Raw genomic sequence first — 14,046 nt, forward strand, 5'->3', positions numbered from 1 at the left:
GGGCTGAACCAGGTATTCATTTCTAAATTGGCGCTTATGGTGAGCGTCCTAACCACTAGGCTATTGTGCCACCTAGGCTCAGAATAGTGTTTTAATTATGAACGACCCCTGTGCCTCACACACTGCATGGCAACATGTGGTGCAATTTACTTAGCATCAATATTATCACACTCAGAAGAATGGTGGTCAGATGTCATCAAACACATCATAAGTCTCAGTCATGGTGGCGACATCACTAGTAAAACTTAACACTTGCCTCTTGTGTCCGTTATGTCGGAGGTTTCATCTGATTTTCTGTTAACTGATCATGGCCTGTATTCACTAAGCATTTTATCTTACTACTAAGAATACTCCTAAGTCACGCTAAATGTTTTAAATTAAAAGTTTTCTCTGAAGTCCTATTCACAAAGCTGCTGAGACCAACTTCTGGTAAGGAAAAGCGAGAGTGTGACTCCGTTACTATGGCTGACATCAATTCTCATGGACGAGCTCGCTGTGCTGGTGAAAATGCATGTGCAACATCCCGCAGTAATAATGAAAAAAAATTTTTAAAAATGAATAATAACGGATTAGGTGCTATTTACAGAGTACAATCTCCAAAACGCATCTGTATGATAAGGTTTGTGTCGACCTGAGAAAATTTAATTTTACAATGAAAACGTACATTTAATTCTCTCAATGGAAAAAATAAAACAAACAAAAAAAAAACTAGCCTCTTCCTAGACTACCTAACCTAATCTAACAGGCAGCCTTATTAGCCACAGTCTGTTGTAGCTGTACCTGTTGTAATGTAGCTGTGATCACGGCTGTGGGTTGAGGTGTGAGAAGATTTCCACTGTCCCCCACCAAGTGACATCCAGCCGAAATATGATCCTTTCAAACAGCTGCCTCAGGTCACTCTCCATTAAGATCCATGAATCACGTGTAGATCCTGAACACTGTACAACAATGTCTAAAACTGTACAGGCAACATCCAATACAACCTGTGTGTGGATGGTATGATTTTGTTTTCCTGTTTACAAATACCTCCCTGTCTTGTGATGGTGCAATAATTTTTACATGTGTTCCATCTATGGCACTGATTACACTGAGTAGAACAACCATGAAGCTGCTTTATTCCTATGTAGTTGTTGAACATGTAAAAGAAATCGTATGAATTGTCCTATGATGTCGAGAGCATTTATTGTTTGGTGAATATATCGGCTTTTCTCTGTTGCCAAGTAACGCAGCGTTGCCATACACTTAATTTCCGCACTGATTGGGTTGTTTCAGTTCCTGGGAGATGTTATTGCACCTTCATATACTCAACAACGATCATTATTCCCGAGTTATTGAGTTGTACATTTTAAGTAATGCAGCATTGTTTAAGGTTTCCAAAACACTGTGAGGTGGAATGACAGCAGCCCTTTTACGATTCTTAGTGATTTCGTCTTAGTAAGTTAAGAGTCCTCTCCACTGCTTCTAACTTCTCCCAGACTCAGGTGCTACATTAAGCGCTAAGTGGCTTTGTGAATTACTATTAGTACAAAAAATGAGGAGTCCTAAAATCCTAGTTAGGAGCTATTTTTAGCCTTAAGATGCTTTGTGAATACAGGCCCTGGTCTTAATCCTCTGCTCCATGACCTTGTCCATTGTCAGTGTTTGATAGTTAATCTGCTGATAACTGGCAAAATTTTGCACAATCCCAGCAGGCAGGCTAACTGTTAGCTTCATCCATATTTCCTTTCAAATGTCATGCTGCATTTTTGACGTAAATCATAAAACATAAATTGGAAACTGTCACAAACCAGTCGGTTACAGTGAAGTCCTACTACTCTCTAACAGGCTTTGTGGTCACTCAGTTTGACAGCTTGAGAAACACTAAATTTAAAGCATGAGATTTTAACAAATTTCCTCGCGGACCACTCACTTGCAGACCACACTTTGAGAAAGGCTGATCTAAATCTTTGATCTGTAAAACTTGATTAAACATTGTTTATGACAAAAAAGAAGCAGATCTTCACATATGAGAACTGGGAATCAGTGAAAATGAGTTGAACTATTAACTGGTTATCAAAGAGCAGCTTCACCTCCTTTCGACTGATAACTCAATTAATCATCTAATTGTTTGTGTATTGTATTACTGTCCGATTTGTTTTGTTCTGTATTGCTTCAGGCTTCAGTCAGGTTCAGGTTTTGTCATTTACTTCTCTGTCTGACTTTCAGTTTTCTGCTCACTAACAAGTGCTGGTGAGACAACAGTGTATCATGGACAAAATAAAACAAATATTGCTTGGGGGAGAGAGACAGACAGACAGTACTTGTTGCTCTTGTTCTTCTCTCTTTGTGAAAGCCACTTGTGGTAATAGGACGTCTTTATCCTGTAGCAGTAGAAAAGCAGAAGCACTGCAGGCAGGACCACCAGGAAGGCAAACAGCAGCCCCACCACCAGCCCCACCTGACCTGTTGACACACATACACACACATGGTTACATGTACACTGTTATCCCTGCATTGAGTCATATTTTGCTGGATATGTGGTATGTTTAAATGGATAACAATGTTATTCATGTATGTGTGTACATGCTTATGTTGTGTCAGGTTTCTAATCACTGTCAGTGCAGATGTGTCTGGCCTGTTAATGTCTCACTGATGGTTACTTCTACAGATATTCTACAGACCGTTAACAGACCTTCTATGGATGTTCTACAGAGATGTTCTACAGATATTCTACACACCGTCTACAGATGTTCTACAGACCTTCTACAGATGTCCTACAGACCTACATATATTTTACAGACCTTCTACAGATGTTCCACAGACCTTCTATAGATCATCTACAGATGTTCTACAGATGTCCTACAGACCTACATATATTTTACAGACCTTCTACAGATGTTCGGCAGACTAATACCAGGTATATTAACTCAACAGATGAAGATAACAGTACAATATCCACTTATTTTATTTTTCACTTTCATACATTTTGCGGACTCAATCACTCAGAGGCTTACCAACCTCCACACGTCCAGTGTGTAAGTTAAATTTTCTGTTATAAATGTGTGTGTGTGTGTGTGTGTGTGTGTGTGTGTACACTCACTGTCATACTGGATAGGTCCACTGTCCACACTGCCGCCAAGTCCTGGCTTTTCACAGAAGGGTGGAGCCCAGCCTCGATTACAGTGGCAGTTCCCGTTACTGTTACACACCTGCGCACACACACGAACAAGACATTTGTATATGTGGTTTTCTGTTGGGTCTCAGTATGGTCTTGTGTGGATGTACCTGCAGGTGGAACAGTGAAATCAGAAGCACTGATGTGTTGTTTGCTACACACTGACACTGCCTGTGCCTCCCCTGTCTTTACATGTTCACCTTATAAACACAGACTACAAGCACGGATATATTATATTTGAAATGCGTGTCCATTATCTGTGTATAATGGACCTTTGATTGTAACCATAATTTCTGAGTAAACTGCCTCCAGGCCCTGAACCATCAGAGGCCCCAGGTCTTTAAAGTCTTATGCACCACTAAAGAAGAACATAAACTGAAATGCTATTAGTGAAAGTAAGATGACTCCTATATATCTGTGTTATACTTAGTCTTGCACCTTTCTTAATTCAGTTAATATTATGTGTTCACATGTTATACCATAGTGCATTTGTTTGTAATCAAATTGAAAAAACAAATTAAAAGAAACCAAATGCAGTGTCTGTGTTTTTACAATTGACTGTATTATTAAATACTGAGTCCTGCCCTGGGACCCCCTAACAGGTTAATCAGGTACTGGTCTGCATAACGGATATATTGACATGAACAACAACACACAGCATCATTAAAGGAAAGTTCAACTAAAATGACCCAACAGCATCAGACATTTACATTTACATCTATTCATCAGACAAGAGACTTACCAGTGAGGGACATCACCAAAAGCTGCACCTTGGTGTAAGGACTAAGTACATCTATTTAATAAGTGAGTGAGATAAAGTAAAGAAGTGCAGGTGAAGTTCATAGTAAGAGCTAGTTAGAAATGTTAGGGTGTTAGAGGTGTTAGGAGAGGAAGTGCTCTCTGAAGAGAAGAGTCTTCAACAGATTCTTGAAGATAGAGAGGGACACCCCTTCTCTGATAGAAACACAGACCAGAACAATCAGAGAGAGACTGTCTTGTGTGAATGGATGGTGATGACAGTCCACATTCCTTGGAGGACAAGGCTGAAGTCACTCTGAAGGCAGCATTAATGACTGAATCTGATTCAGGAGGTCATGGGTAGACATGGGAGGTCGATGAGCAGCAGAGTGACATGTGACCTTTTAGGCTGATTGAAGACCAGACATGCTGCTGCATTCTGGACCATCTGTGAGGGTTTCAGGGTGAGACGCTGAGGGGACATCTGTAAATTGTAGCATCTACCGATTATTAGCATGTGAGGCATTGAATTGACATCTGCAGATTGCAGCATCAGCCAATAGTCTGCATGTAGGGGTGGGGGAGGAGGGGTTGGGGTTTCTAGACTTCGATGGACTTCTTTGCCTGGGACCCCCAAAGACTCTAGGATTGCAACTGGCAACTATGCTGCCATGTTTTATTCTGAACCTTTACAACAATGGGCTCTGAATTCATTACCACCCTGATTCACTGACTGGCTGCTTATCCATGGCATGCTGTTATATTTAGATCCAGTCGTGATGTACAGAACATGATTTTTAAGAAAAAAGGAAAACCTTCACAATTGTGAGGGCTTTTCCTTTTTTTTTTTTTTTTTTTTTTTTTTTAGTGGGACATAAGGTTAATTTTTGAGACTCAGTTTGAGAGTCAGAATGTGACCTGAACTGGAAAAACCCTCTTTTCTCCACTACATTTGTCAGTTAAATACCTCCAAAAGTTTATAATTGTCTTGTCTTAAAGTTATGAAAAAATAACTTTCAGCTAGAGATTAGCATTTAAAACTTAATATCTGCAGACATCTTGTGTAGTTCACCACCTCTAAATGGAGGAGAAAATACTGCCATGCTCCAATTATATTGAAATGTAATTATCCTATTGGTGATTAACATGCCTATTTACCCCATTAGCACTCGGTCGACATGAAGGGCGCTCAGATGTTTGCCAATTCTTATCGCTCATTTATGGAAGATTCAGAAGGCCTAGTGTTGTTTGTTTGTGAAAAGCATGTTTAAAAGATATTTCTACATCATATAAAGATAAGAAGGGAAAAGCTGTGTGAAATGAAAATGCCATGACCTGGATTTAAACACACCATCATTGATATATAACATATTCTTCACCCTGCTAAGTCTCCAGGGCCTGTAATGTGTTTTAAGCTTTTTTCTCTTCTATATAAGTTTTTTAAAAGCTGAAAGACTGAGAAGTAAGTGATACTTCTTCTGCTTATTATTCCTTTATTTGTATGAACATCCATGTTCTCCAAAAGCCTGAGGATCACTGGATGAATGAATCAAATGATGAAGCTAAATAAAAAAAAAAAAGCATCCTAACACAGGAGGAGCTGGGAGGAAGGGAAAACTGTCTATTTAGAATAATCCTGACTCAAAGCCATTTCCATTATCCATCTACTGTTACACTGAGAGGAGGGAACACAAAAGGGACAAACAGCATAAAACAACAAAGCGAGGAGAGAAGTAGAGGGGGATTAAAGGAGGCAAGGATGTGTCTGGTGTTTTTCTTCTCGCTTATATTTCAAATCCTAATCAAATAGCAAAGCCTGACGAGCAGTACGCCTGTTCCTTCTGCAGTAGATGGGGTAAACAGACTCATTCTTTTTTTTTTTGGGGCAGTTTTTGCCTTCATTCAAATAGGGACAGTGAGAGAGACACAGGAAAGTTGGGCAAAGAGAGAGGGGATGACATGCAGCAAAGGGCCATGGGTCGGACTCAAACCCATGGCTGCTGTGGTAAGGACTGAGCCCAAGTGGTACGTGCTCTACAATTTAAGCCACGGGAGCGCCCCGAGCTTCAGTCTTCTAAGGTGTGAAATTTCAGTTGAGGCGAGGTTTGCTTCAAATGGTCATGGTCAAAAGAAGCTGCAGGGCAGTTATAACGCAAACTACGCCACGCCAGTGAGGGGTTAGACTTGTATCGTTCTGTACGTATGAAACTGGTGTTGGGCTTACGTCCTTGTCGCACTAAAAAGTCGAACAGCAAACTTCATTCACATGCTAACATTTGACTTTGGAAGTAGTGCTACGCTACTACTGTAGGTATTAAGCTAGTCAGCATTCATGCTAACATTAGCAGCTTATGTTAGAACAGACAAAGGTCTTTGTTTTTAATTCATTCCCTCTGTTTGATGTTGTATAATTGATCATGTTTTGGTAAGAAGCCTCACATTGATACGCTCCTGATCGCCCTGTTAAAGTTACTGCAGTACACTGTTGTTCTGGACAGGATGTGTTGTATTAACAAAGTGATGAAAACAGATTACATTGTTGAATTTATTGAAGTAAAACAGTAGACATTTACTCCTCCTTGAACCGTCACCTTACCGTGGTGGAGGAGTTTGAGAGCCCTAATGACCCTAGGAGCTATGTTGTCGGGGGCATTTTGCCCCTGGTAGGGTCTCCCAAGGCAGATTGGTCCCAGGTGAAGGGCCAGACGAAGAATGGTTCAGAAGATCCTAATGATGAGAAATATCAAGAACCGAGTACCCGGCCCGGAGGGACACCGGGCCCTGCCCTGGAGCCAGGCCTGGGGTTGGGGCCCGTGGGCGAGCGTCTGGTGGCCGGGCCTTGACCCATGGGACCCGGCCGGGCCCAGCCCGAACCGGCTACATGGGTTCGTCTCCCAGTGGGCTCACCACCTGCAGGAAGAGTCAGCGGGATCTGGTGCAGTGTGGATTGGGCAGCAGACCAAGGCGGGGGCCTTGGCGGTCCGATCCTCGGTTACCGAAACTGGTTTTTGGAACATGGAACGTCACCTCTCTGGCAGGGAAGGAGCGGGAGCTTGTGGAAGAGGTTGAGCGATACCGGCTAGATATAGTCGGCCTCACCTCGACACATAGCGTCGGCTCCAGAACCCAGGTCCTTGAGAGGGGCTGGTCTCTCCTCTTTGCTGACCGACCACCACCTGGTGATGAGTTGGATCAGATGGCGGGGGAAGACGCCGCGCAGACCTGGCAGGCCCAAATGGGTTGTGAGGGTCTGCTGGGAAAGCCTGGCGGAAGAACCCCTCAGGATGATTTTCAACGCACACCTCCGACAGAGTTTCGATCGCGCCCCGAGGGCGATGGGGGACATTGAGTCCGAATGGGCCTTGTTCCGCTCTGCTATTGTTGAGGCGGCTGTTGCAAGCTGCGGCCGCAAGGTAGCTGGGGTCAGTTGTGGCGGTAACCCCCGTACCCGCTGGTGGACACCATGGGTGGGGAAGCCGTCAGGCTGAAGAAGGAGGCCTACAGGGCGTGGTTGGCCTGTGGGTCTCCGGAATCAGCTGTCTGGTACCGGCGGGCCAAGCGGAGTGCAGCCGCGGCAGTTGCTGAGGCAAAAACTCGGACGTGGGAGGAGTTCGGTGAGACAATGGAGGAAGACTATCGATCGGCTCCAAAAAGGTTCTGGCAAACCGTCCGGCGCCTCAGGGGAGGAAGGCGGCAACTCTGTCACACTGTTTACAGTGGGGGGCGGGGAGCTGCTGACATCAACTGAGGATATAGTCGGACGGTGGAAGGAATACTTTGAGGAGCTCCTCAATCCCACCAACACGTATTCCGTGGAGGAAACAGAGCCAAGAGACCTGGGGATGGATGATCTAATCTCTGGGGCAGAAGTCGCCGAGGTACTGAAACAACTGCGCGGTGGCAGAGCCCCAGGGGTTGATGAGATCCGCCCTGGGTATCTCAAGGCTCTGGATGTTGTAGGACTGTCTTAGTTGACACGCCTCTGCAACATTGCGTGGACATCGGGGGCAGTGCCTCTGGAGTGGCAAACCGGGGTGGTGGTCCCCATCTTTAAGAAGGGTGACCAGAGGGTGTGTTCCAACTACCGGGGAATTACACTCCTCAGCCTCCCTGGTAAGGTCTATGCCAGGCTACTGGAAAAGAGGGTCCGGTCGATAGTTGAACCTCAGATCGAGGAGGAGCAATGTGGTTTTCATCCTGGACATGGAACTGTGGACCAGCTCTTTACCCTCGCTAGGGTGCTGGAGGGAGCATGGGAGTTTGTCAATCCAGTCCACATGTGTTTTGTGGATTTGGAGAAAGCTTATGACCGTGTTCCCAAGGGCTCCCTGTGGGGGGCACTACGGGAGTATGGGGTGGATGGCCCCTTGTTAGTGGCCATTAAGTCCCTGTACCAAAGGAGTGTGAGTCTGGTTCGCGTAGCCGGCAGTAAGTCGGACCTGTTCCCGGTGAGGGTTGGACTCCGCCAGGGCTGCCCTTTGTCACCGGTTCTGTTCATAACTTTTATGGACAGAATTTCTAAGCGCAGCAGGGTGGTGGACGGGTTTGGGTTCGGTGGCGGGAGGATCTCGTCTCTGCTTTTTGCGGATGATGTGGTCCTCTTAGCTTCATCGAGCGCCGACCTTCAGCTCTCGCTTGGGCGGTTCGCGGCCGAGTGTGAAGCGGCTGGGATGAAGATCAGCACCTCCAAGTCTGAGGCCATGGTTCTCAGCCGGAAACGGGTAGATTGCCCGCTCCGGGTCGGGGGGGAGGCTTTGCCTCAGGTGGAGGAGTTTAAGTATCTCGGGATCTTGTTCACGAGTGAGGGTAGGATGGAGCGGGAGATCGACAGGCGGATTGGGGCGGCGTCAGCAGTGATGCGGGCGCTGAATCGGTCCGTTGTGGGGAAGAGGGAGCTAAACCGGAAGGCGAAGCTCTCGATTTTCCGGTTGATCTACGTTCCAATCCTCACCTACGGTCATGAGCTTTGGGTAATGACCGAAAGAACGAGATCACGAATACAAGCGGTCGAAATGAGTTTCCTCCGCAGGGTGGCCGGGCTCAGCCTTAGAGATAGGGTGAGGAGCTCGGTCATCCGGGAGGGACTCGGAGTAGAGCCGCTGCTCCTCCATGTCGAGAGGAGCCAGTTGAGGTGGTTCGGGCATCTGGTGAGGATTCCTCCTGGACGCCTCCCCGGGGAGGTGTTTTGGGCATGTCCCACCGGGAGGAGGCCTCGGGGCCGACCAAGGACACGCTGGAGGGATTATATCTCTCGGCTGGCCTTGGAATGCCTCGGGATTCTCCCGGAGGAGCTGGTGGAAGTAGCTGGGGAGAGGGCTGTCTGGAACTCTTTGCTGAGGCTGCTGCCCCCACGACCCGGATCCGGATAAGCGGGAGACGACGAACGAGCGAAGTAGACATGTACATTATGCTTAACTGGCATGTATATTATGTGACAGGAGTTTATTCATTTGTGTCGTCCACACCCCCAGCCAGTTGTACTGCTGCGGCTGCTGCTGGTATATATTTGCTTTTTATATGATCCGCTCTGTGCTCTCAATTGAGCCAAAAATCAGCACACAAAAGGAAGAAATGTATATTTTATAATCTTTGGTTTGATGACAGCTCCTGTTTCTGCACGCTGTGTTTCAATCAGACTTTCTCTGTGATGCTGAGTAACACCATGACAGCTGCCTCACACAAAAGGAGACACAAACTTTGAAAAGCCCTGGCTAATGTCTCTTTCTCCTGCTACAGACATGGACACATGTCTTGTCTTGCACTGTGTCTGCACTGCTAACATCAGTTTGTAAGCTACATGGCTAATTAGACAATCAGCTATAGCTTCAAAACTTACCTACAGTTAGTTTAGATGCTAAATGGTTTCATCTGTACTCTTAAACACCACTGCTAACAACATACTGTCTTGTGCTGGGTTGTTAACTCAGCTGTCAACCAAATACATACAGTACACCAGCCTCCCCACTTATTTCTGACTGCAAAAAGAGACAACTTTTCTTATGTCTGCTGGACTTAAAGTTATATTTTCCTCTTATGACAGTTCAATTTCATTTTACCCAGCTGCCAAACTAATAAACTGATAACTTAAGGTTTGCAGTTTGCAGTAAAGCTGTGATACAACAAGACTCAACATGACTCGCAATATGAAAGACTAACCCGGCCGCTCTGAGGAGAAAACTGTCAACTGTTCAATTCCAAAAGAGAAAGAATGCAGGTTTCCTTTTCCTGTGGCTTTACAAATATTACACTGCCGACAAAATATCAGCTGTCAGCAACTACGGTCTGAAACTCCTCACCTATTAAAAAGCCATAGTGGTGGAACGGTGATGGCAGCTGCCATACTGCATTACAATGCTGTATTCTGGTGCAAATCAGGATATAAATCAATTCTCTGGTCTGCCTTTTCAATGTGGTCTAAACTGTTGTTTCAGGTGTAACTCTATATTTTATGTCTGCAGTATCAGATTCAATATATAACTTAATATCTCTTCAACCAACACACAACTCATGACAGCTTTTTATTTTCTGTCACCACAATGAACAAAATACACCCAAGCTTTTGGATACATTGTTTTCAGGCTTGTGCACAAAAATTTAGGTTTCTGTAACAGGTTCAGATTGAGGATTGTTAAATAAATATAAACTGTCTGAGCTGTTAGGATTTAAAAAAGGTCCCACAGTTTTAAAGGTCCATATAGTATAAAGGTAGATGTCCATGTGTTGTTTGATTATAAAGCAGGTCTAGGTTCTGTATTAATACTGTGAAAGTATCAAAGTGCTTAGTCCACAGAGAAATGCACACAGCCTGTATTCAGAAACTGAGCCTTAAAACCGGCTGTCAGGACCTCTGGAACTTTGTGATGTCATAACAAAACAGTCATCAAGCCCCACCCATCTGGACCCACCATCCAACCCTGCAGGATTTGGTTTCTCTGAGTGTTTACCTGAAATGATGGATGCTATATTTTTATTGGATCACTCAGAAAAAAGTCAGTGTATCCACTCATACAATAAGAAGATAAATTTGTGGTTTTAAGAACCAAAAACCAAAAAGCCAATCAGAAGCGAGGATGCTATGAGCCTCTCTTCTGATTGGCTCAACAACCTGTTGTTACTAGAGGTCCAGAGAGAAGCCTGAGAAAGGAAATGTAAAACTACACTGAAATGGTTTTTGGTTCTTAAAACCACAAATATATCTTCTTATGGATCAACACTTCAAATAAAACACAGGAGAAGAGGAAAATATGGAGCTCTAAATTCCCATCCACTAACTCAAAGATCTGCTTTTCTGTTCCCTGTAAGTCCCAGACTCATTCCTGAGCTTCAAGAGCAGTTAACTGTGTGGTTGGGAAGCCAGTGAGGGATCATATCCTACTGGTTGGTTGTGGCCCCTTCATACTCGATAGTTTAGACATATAATTTCCCACCAGTGACCGTATCAATATCTGAATTTCATTTGGTGTCAGTGGTATGTGCACTTAATATTTTAAGCATCCACTCATACAATCATCCTTTCATGTTCTTCACCTGCTCATCCTGCAAGTTTTTGCTTCTAACTGTTTTAAGATCTGATAACATCTCATATTCTGGTGGTAAATCATTGACATTATTATATTTAGGTTTCAGGTTGTTTTTGATGAATTTCCTACAAAAGATCATTATAGGATCAACACCTGATCTATACACACTGTCTCAGTTTCAGAGGTCAAAGTCAGAGGTGGCTGATAAATAACCACCATCTTCATCCCGATCTCCTCTTCAAGGAACAAGTGTTTAAGCCCCAAACACTTCACTCCAGAGCTTGGTTACTGATTCATAAACTATGTATGATTCTTCCTTATCTGCCTCAGGCTTGATTGTACTGCTCCAATAAATAGTTCATCACTTCAGTTGCTGTTGTATTCCAGCCATCTATTTCCCTGCCTTTTACGACAGACCTGGTGACAGCACTGCAAAGCACTGCCTTTGCCCAAGGACACAGTGTGACAATAAGATTAGGGAGCCGTGCCCAGCGGCTAAGTGAGTTGAGTCTGTTGCATGACTATGGATGCGTGTGTGTGCGTGTGTGTGTGTGTGTACCCCGTTGTCGTGACAGCGTGCGATGCAAGTCTCCAGCTCATTGAAAGAGGCATTTTGGCATCGGCGGTCTCTGCACACCTGTGGGAACACAAGCAGAATGATCACATACTGTGTTAAAGATAACGTGCACACACACACACACACAAACACACACACACACACACACACACATTGACAGACTTTGCTCGGACTTTTGCCAGTGCCCTTGGGCTTTGGAACAACCTGTCTGCCTGAGGAGACGGGCCAAGCAGCATCAGTATCCTGTTCTAAATCACTGCATTTACAGAGCGGCTTTTACAGCTTGTAACACTGTTTTATTGAGCTGCTTTTACCAAAACACATTTGGTCTGATTTAATACTCATTTTCATAACTGTTTACATTAATGTTGGAGAAATGTGTCACTTTCTCAGGAGCTTTGTGAGTCATGGCAGTTTGGGAGTGGGTGGGAGTGAAGTCAGTGGTGAAGAGGCTGAGTTACTGACACTGATCTGGGACCAGAGACTCTGATCAGGTAAAAAGAGGCTAAAGCTCCTTCTTTTGCATTTCAGCTGTGGGAAGAAGCTTCTGCTCATTAGCTCTCTGTCTGTGTTAGAATTGATTAGGATTTTACTGATCACTTCTAAAGCCCCTGAGCTACACAACTGAAATGTTAACCCCATATGAGCCAGCTCGCGTTCCCAGATCCTCCTTTTTCTTTTACTGCATCTACTCTCTCCAGTTTTAATTTATATTGTTTATTTAGTTTTTCTCTGGCCTCACTGTCCGCCTTTCTGTTATATTGTTGTTATGTTGTCTCCTGAACTTCTGGCCTGTTACAGCTTTTGCTTTGTTGTCAAAGCACTTTGTAATTGTGTATGTTTTTAAGGGTGCTCTATAAATAAAGTTATCATTATAATTATCCTGATTTTAGAACTGTGATGTCTGACAAAATCCTCAAACACATAAATTAAAGACAAAAACAGAGCTGTGATTAGAGCTATATCTACTGGAGGCAAGGCTCAGTGTATTGGAAGTGCTCCTCCTCTTCCCTGCAATTCCCGAACAGCCAGGAAACCAGAGTGGCTTGTTAGATTACCCATAACAAGAAGTGTAGGCCTAAGCCCCTGGTTATCATCCATACACTGTCCAGATCTGAATCAGTCAGTCAGTAACATTCTGGATTATAGGGCTGGTCCTGCTCTTGCAGTCCAGCCAAAAACACCCAATTTAACCTCATAACAAGACTTTAAGCATTTTTATATAACACTCCATCACTGAGCTGTATTAGTGCTGATATTAGTATTTGCATTGGTGCTGTATATCCTGCCTTCCTCTTGTTGCTGCTTTCCTATTGTTAGCAGGGCAAATTAATTTAGTGTAGGTGAATGTGTGACTGTGTGATTAGAAGCAACAGCTTTGTGCCACATGTGAATTGCTGAGAAAAGGCCAGTTCAATATGATGACTCAAAATTCATCAGGCTGGATGGCAGACAATATTCTCTGCTGCCTATTTATAATATATTACTCATGCAGCACTATTCAGTCCTTTCAGCGTGGCCCACACAATAGCTGAGATGGAATTCAAGAGGCTGGAATGAGCTGCAGAGGGAAAGCAATAGAGATGGATGGAGAAATAGAATTTACTGGTAAAGTGAAGGGAGATGCAGATGTAGCCCTGTCTAAAATCATTTATAGTACATAAATAGTTGTATAAAAGGGCCACATGTTCATAATACTAAAACTGGTTAAAAAAGTCTATGTATTGGATAAAATGTATAAATATCATATGTACAGTTAAAAAAGTTAAGCTATTTACAGTTTAAAAGGTAAAATGCACATAAAAAGGTCTGTTAGTCAAAATAAAAGGAAAGTTTGTTTGATATGAGAGTAAACAAGTGTAATCAGCCGTGCAACCTAACCTATCACCCATTTTATGTCAGTCATGTCATTTCTGTATTGTCATTGGATCTAAGCAAACTAGCAGCCAATCCAAGCCCTTCTTTTGGTTAGGAGCGGGATCAAGTAGTGCTGAGTAGAGTTGGGAACACTAGATGAGAGACAGAGGTATTGGTGTCCGGAGAACGTGGAGAAAGGC

General features: G+C 43.9%; 1 protein-coding gene across 2 annotated transcripts in view; it reads right to left on the reverse strand.

Annotated features, from left to right (window-relative positions):
- Positions 1-14,046, reverse strand: part of adam19a (ADAM metallopeptidase domain 19a) — a 243,823-nt gene that overhangs the window by 11,311 nt on the left and 218,466 nt on the right. For both annotated transcript variants that reach the window (XR_002761702.2, XM_023423897.2), the window contains exons 17-19: positions 11,972-12,049; positions 3,080-3,188; positions 2,301-2,442 (exon numbers count right to left, since the gene is read on the reverse strand). Coding sequence is in view for 1 of the 2 variants with exons in the window: in XM_023423897.2 (XP_023279665.1) it covers positions 2,301-2,442; positions 3,080-3,188; positions 11,972-12,049 (329 nt within the window). In the remaining variant the exon portion in view is untranslated. The remainder of the gene's footprint in view (positions 1-2,300; positions 2,443-3,079; positions 3,189-11,971; positions 12,050-14,046) is intronic.

The sequence above is a fragment of the Seriola lalandi genome, unplaced genomic scaffold (genome assembly GCF_002814215.2).
Source record: "Seriola lalandi dorsalis isolate HSWRI2012SDOR001 ecotype SW California unplaced genomic scaffold, Sedor1 jcf7180002054694, whole genome shotgun sequence".
Taxonomy (NCBI): domain Eukaryota; kingdom Metazoa; phylum Chordata; class Actinopteri; order Carangiformes; family Carangidae; genus Seriola; species Seriola lalandi.